Source organism: Rattus norvegicus, chromosome 4 (genome assembly GCF_036323735.1).
Source record: "Rattus norvegicus strain BN/NHsdMcwi chromosome 4, GRCr8, whole genome shotgun sequence".
NCBI lineage: Eukaryota > Metazoa > Chordata > Mammalia > Rodentia > Muridae > Rattus > Rattus norvegicus.
In genome coordinates this window covers 11,717,891-11,732,376 of record NC_086022.1, presented here as the reverse complement: position 1 = coordinate 11,732,376, position 14,486 = coordinate 11,717,891, and the positions used below count along the sequence as shown (strand labels likewise).

Sequence of the window (14,486 nt, the reverse complement as noted above, 5' to 3'; positions counted from 1 at the left end):
TTTTGGCCACCTTCTCTCACCTTGCAGATCCAAGGGCACTGACCACTCAATACAGAACCACCCCCAATCCTAAGTAAGGATAAACAGAGACACAGTGGGAACGCAAGTGTTCTTTCCAACACAATATCACATTTGGTCATGAGTTAATATCCAACAAGATGGTGCCTAGATCTAAGTGAACTAGGACTTGCCTATTGTGCAAGTCCTGAGCCTTGCCCATTTCTGCCCGCTTCACTGTGACACTGATCCATGCATCTGCAGCTGCCACAGCGCAGCAGGGACACAGAGCTATCCCCATTCACTAGAGAATCAATCCTGTTTGTCCCCACCATCTTCCTGGGTCCTGTAACTGTCCTCCACCTTGGCTCCCAAACGCGAACACATCAAGGGCCTGGAGAGGCTATGTGAAATACGGCTCTGCCGTTGGTCTCCGAGCAGGCACAGCTGTCTGGTAATTAACTCAAGAGGACAATTCCCCACAGCTTATTCTCCCATAGGACACTGTGAAACACCCATAGCAAGTGCGTTTGTCAGTGAAGGTCCCCTGAAAAGTCCTATGGCACATGCAAAAATGGAGACATATGACCATGACACAAACACAAAAACTGATATTATTTGCAGGGTACAAAGTCGTCTCCTCCGAGAACCAACAACGTCACCATGTAAACACTAAGAGCTAAGACAAGAGCTCTGCCAGACAGATCAGCCCACAAAACACAGCTTCGACAGATTAGAAAGTAGAGTCAGAAAACAAGATGGCACCAGCAGAGTGGTCCAGACTTGAGACCCTAGCGCTCAAAGTCAGCCCTGGCTTCATAGTGAGTTTGAGGCTTCAGAAAAACAGGGAAAAGCCAGCAAGATGGCTCCGTGAGTAAAGCACGTGCTGGGCAAGCATAAGGAGCTAAGTTTGCCTCCCAGAACCAGCAGTGGAAAGAGGGCCAACTCCCCAAAGTTGTCTTCTAGCCTCAACAATCACCATGGCATGCATGATCGCATAAATTAAATGACTGTTTCGTTATCTGTGTGTGTGTGTGTGTGTGTGTGTGTGTGTGTGTGTGCGCGAGCGCGCACGCACGCGCATCTGTGTGAGTATCAATGACCATGTGCCGTGATCTCCATATGGCACTGTTTTGCCTCGGCACACACCTGGCTGTTGGCCCATGAGCTTCCCAGGATTCTGTCTCCACTTTCCATTTTATCTGGTAGCATATGATTACAGTTCTATGCTACTGTGCCCAGCTTTCATGTGGGCTCTGAGGATTCAAACTCGGATCCTCACACTTTCCCATCAAGCACTTTCTCCCCTGAGCCCTCACCCCAGCCACAAAATCTCTTCCTCAGTAGCAATGACTACGGAGTAGCTAGGGGTGATCGAGAACACTCAGGCAAGGAAACAAAACCTCAGAGCAATAAAACGCATGGAAACTCAATGGCCTGTAGAGATGGCCCAGGATCCTACTGAAACTTACAAAGCTGTTCATGCTCCTGAGCTAAGAGCAAGCCTAACTCTGATGGCGACTTTGGTGAGGCCGGCACATGGTGCACACTTGCAGAACATTCAGAAGGCAGAAGCAGGGTAATGAGCTCCAAGCCAGCCTAGGATACATCAATACTGACTCAAAAACACACACATGAGGCTGAAAGGAAGAAGGGGGAAAGCCAGGTATGGCTGTTTTCCCAGCCCCATTATAGCTGGCTGTTACTCCAAGCGGGGACAGGGGCATTACCACATCCAAGACCAGCCTGGGCAGCTGTATACATTGTGGGTGCCAAGCTACAATGTAAGATCTTATCTAGTAAATAAATAAGCAAATCCTTTTTTTTTAATTAAAAAAAAGTGAAAGAATTCACCTTTTTGGCCACTGAGACACGGTAAGTGCACTGTGTTTTGTGCCCGTCGTTGTTTTACAGTCCTGAGGGACACACAGACAGGTATTTGGGGCAGAATGCAGTGTTCAGAGGCAGATCCATGGTTACACAGCAAAGTAACCTGTGCTAAAGGTGCCCCACAAAGCGATGGAAAGAAACAGACTAGATGTGTTGGGAAAGTTGGCTCCTTACGTGGAAAAAAAATAAAACTTGATCCTTACTTGACACTGCATCCAAGGAGGGCTCAGTGGATCCAACACCCAACTGAGGAAGGTGAGCTCGGGGAGCCAGGGGGAGAGGCAGACCTGTGGGTCCCAGCCTCTGCAGAGGAAAAGGTCTCCAGTGGGACTTCAAAAGCGTGAGCGAAACTAAAACGCAATGATCAAACAGAGGCCGAGAGGGAAAGGTATTCAGGATTTGAACAAGGGATTGACCTCCAGAATGCACGCTGTGCTCATTTGTATTTCTAGAGTACACAAGCAACCCCTGGAAAGCCACGGGAACAAAAGAGAGCAGTCTCCAAGGAAGATAAGCAAAGGATACAATGGTGCAGTTGGCAGCAATGAAATATCACATAGCTGTCCAGCCTGAAAGAGGTGCTCCGGCTCACAAAAAGTCGAAGAACTCAAATGAAAGCAGCAAGCCCACAAGACTGACAAACGTTAGAAAAGGAGATGATGTTGGTGTGAGAGCATGAGCGTCTCCACTCAGGAGGCAGACTACAGGTGCACAATAGGGCAGCAGTTAGCTAAGAACCCCTCTTGTGACCCAGCAATTTCACTTCCAAGCCATGCAGTCCGCAAACCCTCTCACAGGAGTCTGGGAAAGCCTGGGTCAGATATCATTCAATGTGGCATTTTCTCTGGTGACAGAGAGGTGGAGACTATCTGGGGTCCTTCCCTGGGACAGGAGCAAGTAAGACAGGTAGATACGCGCTTCCGGATGGGAAACCACAGCCTGGATACTCACTGGTGCCAGCCCACCTGCACATACAGTCACGCTCCTGGGTAGAAAGAGTGAATACCAGGATGTAAGACACAGCACAACACCATTTGCATACATTAAATCCATACGGGTCCATCCAGTCAAAATACACATTTGGAAGAACATATGTGAAAATCATATTCATAGGGAGTGATTTGAATGGCTGCCTATAAGGAGTGCACAGAACTGAGAGGTGAGACAAAAAGAAAAGGCAGGCAAGAAAATGAAAGAGAGAAGCAACAGTGTGAATACGGGGCCTCCCTGACTTGAGTGGCTGAGCCAACGGGAACCTGGTGAGGAAGAAGACAGACAGACAGAGGTGCAGAGGACCACACAGCAGACAACCTTACTCCCCGTGGTCTTAACCGAGACCATGTAGTGCTGCCTGCCCAGTGGCCGTTAGACGGTCCCCTGCACAGCACACTGCTGCGTTGGTACTTGTCAGGGAGTGTTCTTCACCCACCATGCAGGGGACAAGTGATCCAATCCACTTCAGAAACAAGGGCCACCGAGGCCTTCAGATTCGAGTCAAACCCAGGCCTCCTGAGGCCTGAGCTCATCACACCCCGGAAACCGCAGCTTATGCAAGGTGGTCCACACAGGGTTGTAGAGTAGAGACAACTGGGCCCGAGGCCCAGTTTGGGTTTCCACCGCTAGGCATGTCCCTTAGCCTCCACAAGTAAGAGTTTCCCTTCCAGAAAATGACTAAGAAATTTTACCCATAAGAGGCCACAAAGATCAGCATTTACCCAAAGTCAAGTCACCTGAGTCTACCTAAGTGCCACCAGGAGCTGTCCCCTCCCGGCTGGCTGCGCGAAAGCTTCGTCCCCTCTCAGGCCTCCTCTGATTCCCTCTGCCTGCAGAGGCTATGAGGCCCAGAACACTCCCCCGAACTGTGATGCCTCCCACGCTCAACGGAGCAGGAGGGCACCCAGCTACTCCTCTGGCTCTCCACCCCCTCTTCTACCCTAGCGTTCTATCACCCCAAGGTTTTCATAGGATGGGACACTAAGGCCCAGAGATAAGAAATGATTTTCCCAAGGCCACCCAGTCCATAATCAAATTAGAAACTGCCCCAAGTCATCTAATGCCAAGAATAAGGCTTCAGCTACACAGTACTGCCCCGTTTGTCTATTCATTTAGCAAAAACATGCAGATATTAGCTCATACAGTGTACTAGGCATGTAGATACACACACACACACACACACACACACACACACACACACACACACACACCAAAACCAAGCCGCTCAGCCTAGTGGGGATGATGGGTACTGTAAACTCATCGAGGGTCAAACTGAGGCAAGTATGGGTAAAGGGAGAGTGTTACCCAGGCTGCTGGGTAATTAATTCTAGGCCAGCTGACAAATGCCCAAGTCCAGAATACGGTCCTGAGGTCTTTAAGGACAATGAGGGGTGTCAGCTGGCACTTAGTCCAGTATCCCTCCAACTCCTCTTTAACTGTCACCCAGACCTCCCTGCATGTCACAGAGTCACATGGCCCTTCACCCATGGGGGCCAGATGCCACTGCTCTGTGGCCTGCACACAAGGTGGGAGGCAGGTTTTAGAGAAGGTCGGTCTCTGGTCAGTGAATGTTCTCTAGGAGAGGTGGTGGGCACCCTCAGGGAGGCTAAGTAGGAAAGGGCTTCCTTAGATCTCACTGCACAGGAAGCCACCCCAACCCATCCACCTTGCACCACCGAGAGAGCCCTCTTGCTGTTCCAGTCCCCCTCCCCAGAGCCCAAGGCCACTGTCAACTCTCCTTCCACCGACAGCTCTGCACAAATATTTACATAGTTCCTCTGGGGCTTTGGAGACACCACACACAGGAGCAGGAGGCTCCCTCCCGATACTGTCCAGGCCCAGGGCCTCTGAGGAAACAACACCTCTCTATACTCTGGGACAGGGACAGGAAGCCCTGAGCAGCTCAGGGTAGCTCACCACAAGGAAGCGAGGAGAAAAGTGCTTAGCAGAGACAGAGAGACAGCTGGAGGCAGGCCCTGACAGAAGCTAGCACTTGACCCAGGCTCCGTACTATTCCTGACCAGAACAACAGGGATGGATATCTGTGCTCCCCAGAAGGGAGCACACCTTTAATCTGAGCAAGGCCAGCCTGGTCTACCCAGCTAGGATTACATAAAGTTAAAAGTGGCTTGGCGGATAAGCACCCCAATGGCTTTGGCCCATGGAAAAGCCCTAAGTTTAAAGCCTTGGCTTCTCTTAGGAAGGTCCCAGGCTGCTTCCCATGGACAGAGCACAGAAACAGCTAAGCACTGACCTCCAACCTCTGCCTTCCCACTCAAAACCTCCCACTTCAGAGAAAGCATCTTTTCACCAACTCAGAGGACACATGACTGGGAGGTCCGGCTGGGTTGGTGTCTGATAGGGGAGAGAGCCACAGCAGGGGCAGAGCAAGTCCTCTGACTTAAGTAAAAGGGGAAAGAAGAAAAGAGAGAAGGCTGGGGCTGGATCGCAAAGGGTGACGGAATGCCCAAAGGTCGAAGGCTGGTCCCACCAGGGCCAGTCTGAGCACCTGGGAGACCAGGGTACAGCATCCAGCAAATGTGGAGGAGACACAGCACACTGGGGAGCTGGCCAGGACTGAAGGTCCCAACCCTCCCCCTCTGCCACAGCATCAGCTGTAGCAGTGGGGACCCTCTGACCTTGTTGCCATGGCAACTGGCCTACAGCTGGAGTGGAGAAGCCAATAGACTCTTCTCTAGAGACAACCCCATCTCCACCCACACACAGGCTCCTGGGGACACGGGGACAGAGAGACAGGGCCAGGACAGTCAAAGGTATGGTAAGACAGATAAAGCCTTTGAGACAAAAGATGGGGGATGGGGGTGAGTAAACAGCGCACAGGAGACACAGAAAGAAGCAAAAAATTTGGCTCCAGGATGCTGAAGGATCAGGAGAAATAGACAAAAGGAGAAAGAGGAGGACATGGAAGGGACAGAAGCGGGCAGGCAGGTCTGAAACAAAGGCAGAGAGTCCTGAGTGTGGAGAGGAAGAGCTGCCAAGAGGAGGGGGGCACAGCAGGCAGGAGGGGAGGCAGCAGGGAGGTGGGAACAAAGAGCAGAGACAAAAGGAGGGCCAGGGAGAGGGAGAGCTACATCTCCTCCACCCCCGCCATGGCAGTGTAGGGCAAGGTGTGTATCCAGCCAGCACCTGCTGTCTGAGGCACCCCCACAGAAATGTCACATCCTGCCAGAACCACACTACAGGGTTCTGCTGTTCACACTTCCCTTCTGATCCTGGGCCTGCCTCAAGGGGCATCAGCACACGGCCAGTGAACTGGGCACACTATGTCTCCTCCTCCACCCACACTCCCCCAGTCTAGCTTCCCTACCTCCCAGCAGCCCCGGCAACTAAATAATGGGGCTGTCTGGCTCCAGACCCTGAGACTGCACAGAGCTGCGTTAGAGGCTCCGACACAGCACAGCTGTCCCTAGAGGTGCCTGCCAGCAAAAGGTCCTGCCTCTCCATAGCCAACCTCCCTCCCTGAGGCCACAGCCCAAGAACCTACTCTCCCAGGGCTGGCCCAGGCAGACACCCTAGAAAAGGTTTGGACAAAAACAGGAGGTGGCATTAGCACACGCACGCACACATACACACACACACACACACACACACACACACACACACACACAGAGCCCAGGTCAGGGCAGCAAAGATGACATGCGGAACTTTTGTCATGAGTCAAAGGACAGAGAGGATGAAGAATCTGTCTGCATTGCCCTCAGTTTAGAATGCCAAGATTAGTGGGGCCCCAGGTAGCTGAGGTCCTAGGCCAAACTGTTGTCCACTGGGAGTTATCTGAACCCCATGGAAACTAGGTGAGAAGAGGCAGGAGACAGCAGCTCGCATAGGGTTTCCTAGGTCACAGCCCCGTCTGGAGTAGTAACCTGGAGGAGGCAAAAAGTTTAGGCTTGCACAGGGACCTGGATGATAGACCCACTGCCTTCGTGGATACACTGGTAACAGGACCTCCACCATGCAGCCCCTCTCCACCTGCTACCCAAATGGCTAGACTAGGTGGTTCTCAAAATTCCCCAAGATTCCACAACAGTGCCTTTTCAGGACTCTCCCAAAGGGGTCAACATGGGCCAAAAAGACCCACACTACTTGAGAAGACTACAGCCATGCTACAGCCAAAGGCAAAACCAGTCCAAGCTCTCTGATGCCAAATCCACAACACAAACAGTACCCACTGTGGAACTGGAGTGTGGCTCACTTCGGGAAGACCCTGCATATGAGCATTTTCTCAGAAGTTCAGCACCCAGGCCAAGACTAGTGACACAGGGTTATCATCCCAGCTACTGTGGAGGCTGAGAAAGTTCAAGGCCCACCTAGGTTATGGGGTGAGTTCAAGGCCAACCTGGACAACTTAGTGAGCTACTGTCTCAAAACAAATTAATTTAGGCCCAGATGCAGTGATGTACACCTTGAATTCCAGCACTTGGGGCCCGGAGGCTGGCAGATCGCATTGAGTCAAAGCCAGCTATATCTACATAGTGTAAGACCCTGCCCCACACACAGGAAAAACAAATGAGAGAGGGAAGGGAGGGAAGTGGGGGGGACACACAATGCACTGGCAAGACGGCTCGGCAGATAAAGGTGTTTCCCATACAAGCCTGACAACCTGAGTTTGATCCCTAGAGCTCATGTAAAGGTTGAAGGGAAAACCAACTCCATAAAATTGTCCTCTGACCTCAAAACACACATATGCTAGCACTTGCTTCAATCACCTACATCCCTGGCCTTGATCCCCATTTCTGAAGCAGAAGAAAAAAGGAACCCCGGCATCCCAAGATCCCAAGCAAGCACTGACGAAGAATTGTGGAAATCAATTGATTTGGCTGGTGGGAACTCCCACGTGACACCCGACCCCAGTAGTTAGGTGCTCATACGTGCACATTCGCCCGTGGTCTGGAAACTTACATTTGTATTCGTGAGAGGCACAGACAGCCTCTTTAGTTCTCTGGTGTCCTTGTGGATGCATGATACACAGCAGAACAGCATGCCCTGGCTCTGGTGAGACAGACATGAACTCCACTCCAAGCACCTATGCTTTCGATCGGTTGGCTCAGGGGACATGCTAAGTTTCTCTAAGCTTTAGTTTCACCATCCTTAGGAGCTAAAAGGTGGCATGGACAGGTCCAAACACCCTGGGAATAAAATTTCAATTTCCCAGGAAGCAAATGGCCTCCTCAGAGGAATCCGGCCACCAACAATGGATCATTGGTCAGTGACAGCCCTGACTTAGGAAGGGTAAGTCTGGGGCTGAGTCAGCTCCTGGGACCTGGCTACAGGAGATAACAAGGCCAGAACTAAGCTGGTTTCTGAAATTCTTCAAGGTCTCACTAAATATAGAGAAACTAATGTAATAGCCAGTCAGAAGTGTACTAATGTCACTGATTTGCCCCTAGTAATTATATTAGAGGTTACCTAACCCTTCTAGAAAATTCCCCTAACCTTGTATAAAAGGTGGCCTTCGAGCCCCTCAGGTCTTTGCTATTTTGGTGACAGTTGACCCCATGCCAGTAGATTCTGCAGAATAAGTGCTCTTTGCTTTTGCTACTGTTTGAGTCCAGGGTCTTCCCTCAGGGACTCTTGGACCCTAACAACATCAGGGATACTGTGAGGATTACACAGATCACACAGCCAATGATCTTCCCATCACTTTATCCCCTACATGCCTGTGAGCCAGAGCTGCATTTCGTGCGAGCAAACTCTCCAGCAAAGGGCCACTAGTGGTGCTCGCCCTCCGAGTGTCGACCAAAGACATCACGGGCTACACACCTGCAAAGGAAGCCCCTTAAGGAAGCCACCCTGGAGCATGCGCATCAGAGGCCTGATGCTCATAGGGCCCATTTGCCACAGCAAGAGACCGGGTGTGCTCATTGTGACTAGGTAACCAGCTCCCTGAGAGCAGGAATTTTGCCTTTCCTGTAGGCGCTCTATGTTCAAGAGTTCAGCTCTGAGCTGGGTTCCAGGGACGTAGTGAAGCTTATGAAATACTCATTGGTGAACGACAGACTTCTGGAGCCCCTTCTGAGCCCTCCAAGACCCACTACCCCACCACTTCACCGACCTCCCTGAGCAGAGCCCACCCAGCTGCACAGGCCTAGTGAGAGAACAGCTCCACCCACCCACTGTGTTTATCCGCTCTCCACTTTGCTCTCCGGAAGCCCAGAGCAGCTGGCTTGGGAGGTGGTGGCTGAGTGGAGACACCTGCCTAGGAGGGAGTTGAAGGGAGGGGCAGGGTGTTCTGCAGACCAGACAAAGGGAACTGAGGTTGTAGGAAGAGGTGTCATTGAGCGCAGAGAGAGGAAAGCAGAAGATGGCAGCAGACACAATCCTTCTGCCCCGCGCTCCATATCTTCCAGAAAGTCACCAGGCACAGGCTGCCCTTCAGGTAGCTAGAATCCTGTGGCTAAGAGCCAAAGCTAGCCCTACCTTGCCTATTACCACCATCCACACATGCACCTATCATCCCAGCGTAGTCAAATGGAGGACCCCTTATAATGACACCTGCCAAGGAGTAAGGTATGAGAGGTGCCAGATCCCTTTAGCCTTAGTACCTCCAAGGCCATCCCGAATGACCACCCACCAGAGTTAAGACCTAGGCACACCCGCTCCCAGACATAGGGCCACGCCCACGTCTGGGGGTCCCGCCCCCAAAGGACCCGCAAAGTTCGCCAGCTTCCAGCAACTACAGATCCCACCCACTGCCCACCCTCCCACGCCCGCGTATCCACGCTCGTTCTCTCGAGGCCCGGCCTCTCGCCACAGCCACGCCCCGGCCCCGCCTACCATCTTTCCGGTAGAAGGCGATCTCCACTTTGCGCTCCTCCGCGCCCAGCAGGGCCTGCGCGATCTGCGCGGCGGCACGGCGCTGCGTGCGCGGCCCATGCAGGAAATCGCAGGTGCAGGGCCGCTGCATCACCTCGGCCCGAGAGTAGCCGCACAGTTCGCAGAAGCCGTCGTTGCAGTAGATGACGGCGCAGTTCTCTACACGAGCGTTAGCGATGATGAACTTGCGGCCTGGGGGGAGGCGGGGATGAACGCGCACGTGAGCGGGGACACTAGTTTCGGGGGCTCCCGGCCCTTCCCCACATTCGCTCGTCACACACTGCTGTCCGACTCTCCCCCCGCACCGGGAAGGGGTGCCTAACCCCGGCTGAACGCAGCTGTGCACAGACACAGGTGACTCCACCGGGCCTGGCCTCGCGACACGCCCCCTACCCCCTGGCCCGCGGGCTGGCTGCGTGGCTTTCCCCGGGCAGAGAGCCAGCGGCCAAGGCTGGCCTGGGCGGGTGTCAGCAACGCGTGTCAGCAGCCGCGGCGGAGGGATAAACACAGCCTGGAAAGGGAGCCTGGGAAGGACAGGAGATGGCGGCCAGCCTCCCCTTTGCACCAGCTCCTCTGGCTTCTTCCTCTTGATAAGGAACTCTTCCTAGAAAATTAGTCCCTCAAATACCGTTAGATTCCTCTGGTCAGGGCCTACTATGACTTCTGCACCTTATCCGCAGGCAGGCAGAAGCTGAGGAGTAGGTAAACCAGCGGATGAAGGAGTGAACTTGCAGACCTGGACAACCCAGCAAGGTAACTGTTAGTGTGGTCATTTTATGGATGAAGAAACTGAGGTTCAAGAGAAGTTCATCTCAACGGCCCTGTTGAGCAGTTCATTCATAGTGAATCCAGCTTTTGAATATTGTCTGGCAGAAGGACAGCTGAGGGTCACAGGCACACGTCCAAGGTCATACAGAGCAAGGAAAACTACCTGCAGCTTCACACCCTGGAACTCCCCAGAGCCCAGAGGGCAGCCCAAGACACTGGCCCACTTGCGGAAACCAAACCTGGGAAAGATTACCACCTCTAGGGATACAGAGCCTTCCTCTGTGACCCCATCAAAGCGAGTCCAATAGACCCACCTCAGCTAAACATGGCTCGCCCATCCCACACTTGAGCTAAAGGCCAGACAAGTCAGGGCAGCCTCAGGGCATCTCATTGTGCCTGAGTGAGATGTTCGAGGGATAGGTGCCTTCTATAAACAGAAACTCTGTCCATTTGGGCCTTTAATGCTGGGGTGTGTGATTGAAGTTGAACATCTCCTTCCCTCCTCGCTATGCAGTCTTCGGGCTGCAGCCCTGTGTAGTCCTGCAAACCCCAGACGGCTGGCTGCATCAGGGAGCCTACCACCTTCTGCCATCTTTCCCCTGCCCTCCAGGAAGTTACTTTTGAGAGTTGGGTCATCTTTAGGTCAGTTCCCAAGGCCTTTTGGAACTCCCAGGCAAGCATCAACTCTAGGTCAGAGCTTGCCCTATGAAAAGAACTTCTAACTCTGCCCCCCACCCGACTCAGCGGTGGATGGCTGAGTACCAACCACCCACAGGAGAAAAGTGACCCCTTCTCCCCACTCCCAGACGAGGAGAGCAGACAAGTTCCTTTGAAGTCAAGCCCTACTCTACCTCACCCGTGACTGAAATCCTAGAATACAGATCCTGAGGAGACCTCAAAAGCCCTGTGGTTTATCACCAGATTCAAAAATGTGGAAACTGAGGCTTAGAGTAGGAAGAGTCACTCAAGGTCATCTGGCAGTCAGTGGCAGAGGTGGGGCCAGAAGCCAAGCCTCTAGGACTGAGTCCAAGATCTTCTCAGATTCTGCTGTGCCTACCGAAGGTAGGAAAAGAAAGCCTGAGGGCCTGCCCCCTGCCCTTAGCCCTCCCCACCCCCTCAGGATCACCCTGTTCTCTGTCTAGGGACAATGCTGCCCATCCAACTGACCCCTCCCTCCAACCACAGTAGAGCACACATTGTCCTGTGTGCACAGGGTCACTGGCAAGGAATGTCACTCTCCCGCTCCAGGGGCCCTTTGCAGTCACACCCTCTGTGGTACACACACGAATCCTTGAGGCAGGCACACCAACACCAAACATTCACCTAGCCTAGGACACATTTCTGGAAGTCTCTCGTGCCAGGTCCGAATAAGGGGAGCTGTAATGGCCCAAACCCAGTGGGGTTTGGGGTAGCATCCGCAGCAGGAAAACCCACCACACTGGAGCTCCATAGCCAGCTTCAGGTATGCAGCGCCCTCTCAGCACCCGACCCACAATCTGGGGACCTGCTGGAGAACCCTCTCCACTGTCCGTGCAGACTCAAAATTCATGAGTGACATAGGGATTTGGCCATATACTTGTCACAGGCTCAAGAGCAGATCTGGTCACTGATCCTACACCCTTGGCTTCAGTCTGTCACATACAACACAGCCAAGACTGGATCATGCAGTGTACTTTTAGGGACCAGCAGCTTGGGTCATAGACCGTCCTGTGGGAGCACACACAATGCCATAAACTCGGGACATTTAGAGTTGGAAACACCTACGTATCTCATCCCACCTCCCTTCCCTGCATACTCCAGGTGTCACACACACTCTCCGACCCCTAGCTGCAACACTAGGCCCCTTGGTCCTATGCCAGTGATCCCCTGGCACCAAGCCTTGTCCCCTCGGCTCCTGGTGTAAGTCTCAGGGCCCACCAGCCCCTACTGACTCACATTTTGCACTGCACACGGCCCGGGCACGCCCCCCATCCACACTCAGCCTGACTGGACCCAGCCCCCAAACCCCCTCCCCGCCTTGCCCCCTCCCCCACTCACTCTGGCCCTCAAACTTGCGGATGATGGTGTCGAGGAAGGTGTTCTGCGGCGCGACGTGGCCCCTCCGCACCGGCATCCTGAGCCCATGGGCGGGCCGGGCGGGCCCCCACCCACCCTGGCCCGGCCCGGCCCAGCACTAGGCTTCGGGTGGCCTGGCCGGGCCGTGGTCTCCGCACCCCGCGGCCAAGCTGAGTGCGGGCGGGGCCGGAACTGGACTGAGGGCGCGGGATTCCCGCTCCGCTTAGCGGCTGCCGGCGCCGGACCCCGGGCCGGGCCTGAAGCTGCTGGAGCTGCGGCGCCGGCACACCTGTCTGTCGACCCGGGCTGGTGGTGCCACGGGCCCCGCTGCACCTCGTCCCTGCGCCGCTCTCCGCCTGCTCGAGCGCCGGGCTCCGGGCTTTCGCCTGCCCGCCGCCGCGCCGACAGCCGCTCCAGCGCCCGCGGCTCGGGCAGTGCCTGCGGCTTGGTCCGGCGGCTGAAGGGTTAATGCGGCGCGCGCCCCTCCGGCTCCGGCCCCCGCCTCCCGGCCCCCTCCTGTCGCCGCGCGCCGACAGCACCGCCCTCTCCCCGCCACCCCGAGCGCCCGCCCTTCTCATTGGCTGAGCCGCGCCGAGCGCTCCCCGGGTCCCAGCCCCTCGCTCGGCTCCCGAGCCCCCGGGACTCGCGCTCCGCCGAGAGGGGGAAGGGACCTTTAAGTGGGGGAACGGCGAGGACAGGTGCGGCGGTCGGTATGGAGGTGACCAGGGAGAGGGGCATAGAGATACCGCCCCCTCCCATACTCAGGACTGAGAACCCCGATTTGATGGGACAGGACCAACCCTTTATCCCTTGCTTCCCTACTGCGCCTAGGACAGGCTGAGTACACACAGCTTGCTGTCAGAATCTGCCGTGGGTGACCGGGTTGAGTGAGGCCTAGGCTCTGAGATGAGCCGCCCCAGGACCAGGGGAGAGCCAGGAAATGTAAAGAACTGGAAATGTACTGTAAAAATGTGAGACAAGGATGGGTGAACCGAAAGAGAGGCACGCCCTCCCCAATAGCCCCTGTCTCCAGGCGGTTATAACCTCTTAGAGGTTATTCGAATCTCTTCCTGGAGGACATGTACAGAGACCGACACTGACAAGAGTTGCGGCCTTTTAGCTGTGAGAGCAAAGAAAGGTCCTTCCTTGGGTGCGAGGTCCCAGCCAGGGGATCCCCGTGGGCTGGAGGCCTTCCCTCCCTCTATAGTGCAGGATCAAACTCATAGACCCAATCGGAGGGCTTGGGGCCTTGAGGCAGGGCGGCCTGGGCGGCCCAGCCCCTCAGAAAACCCTGGCCTAGCCTCAGGCCCCTCCCCTGCCAGCTGGCTCGCTCCAGTTGCAGCTCCCTTATTTAGGCAAGGAGGTCTGAGGATGCTCCAGGGCAGGCAGGGTGTCCACCAGCCGCCTGCCCACCGCCTGTTGGGGCCTGAGTAGGGGGCTTCGGCCGGCGGAGGTGTCCTTGATTTGAGCAGCTAAGCAACGCCTGGGGCAGGGCAAGGCCGCGAGGCGAGTGTTGACAGCTGAGCAGGCCTGCTGTGGGGAGGAGCCGGCAGCTGGAGTTGAGGCGGCCTTGAATCCCCTCCCCTGCCTGCAACCCGGATCAGAGGCCTGTCTAGATGGATGGGGCCATGTGGGGGCTCCTGAGAGCTTGCAGCTGCCTCTGTCCTTGCAGCAAGGGGCTGGGTCTTGCCACCAGAAGGAACCGTCATGGGATGGGGGAGTGGAGGGGGGGAAACGGACGAACAAAGGATGAAGAAGGAAGCCGGCTTTAAAGAGGGAGGCCGGTACAAGAAAGGTCGCCATGAGACCACCCCCTAGCCAGATTTTCACCTTCCCTCCAGGAGCAAAAACCTGAAAACACTAAGGCCAAACAGGGCCACTGGCCAGGAGATGACACTCTTTTTTATTTGCTAGTGGGTGGGCAGTGACTCAGGGAGGCAGCCGGTGGG

General features: G+C 54.8%; 1 protein-coding gene across 3 annotated transcripts in view; it reads right to left on the bottom strand.

The window, feature by feature from the left end:
* Positions 1-13,020, bottom strand: part of Kcnh2 (potassium voltage-gated channel subfamily H member 2) — a 32,068-nt gene extending 19,048 nt beyond the window's left edge. Inside the window, exons 1-2 of one of the 3 annotated variants that reach the window (XM_039106951.2) lie at positions 12,827-13,020; positions 9,676-9,906 (exon numbers count right to left, since the gene is read on the bottom strand). In XM_039106951.2, the coding sequence (XP_038962879.2) occupies positions 9,676-9,805 (130 nt within the window). In that variant the 5' untranslated portion in view covers positions 9,806-9,906; positions 12,827-13,020. 3 annotated transcript variants of the gene reach the window in all.
* Positions 13,021-14,486: the final 1,466 nt, after the last annotated feature.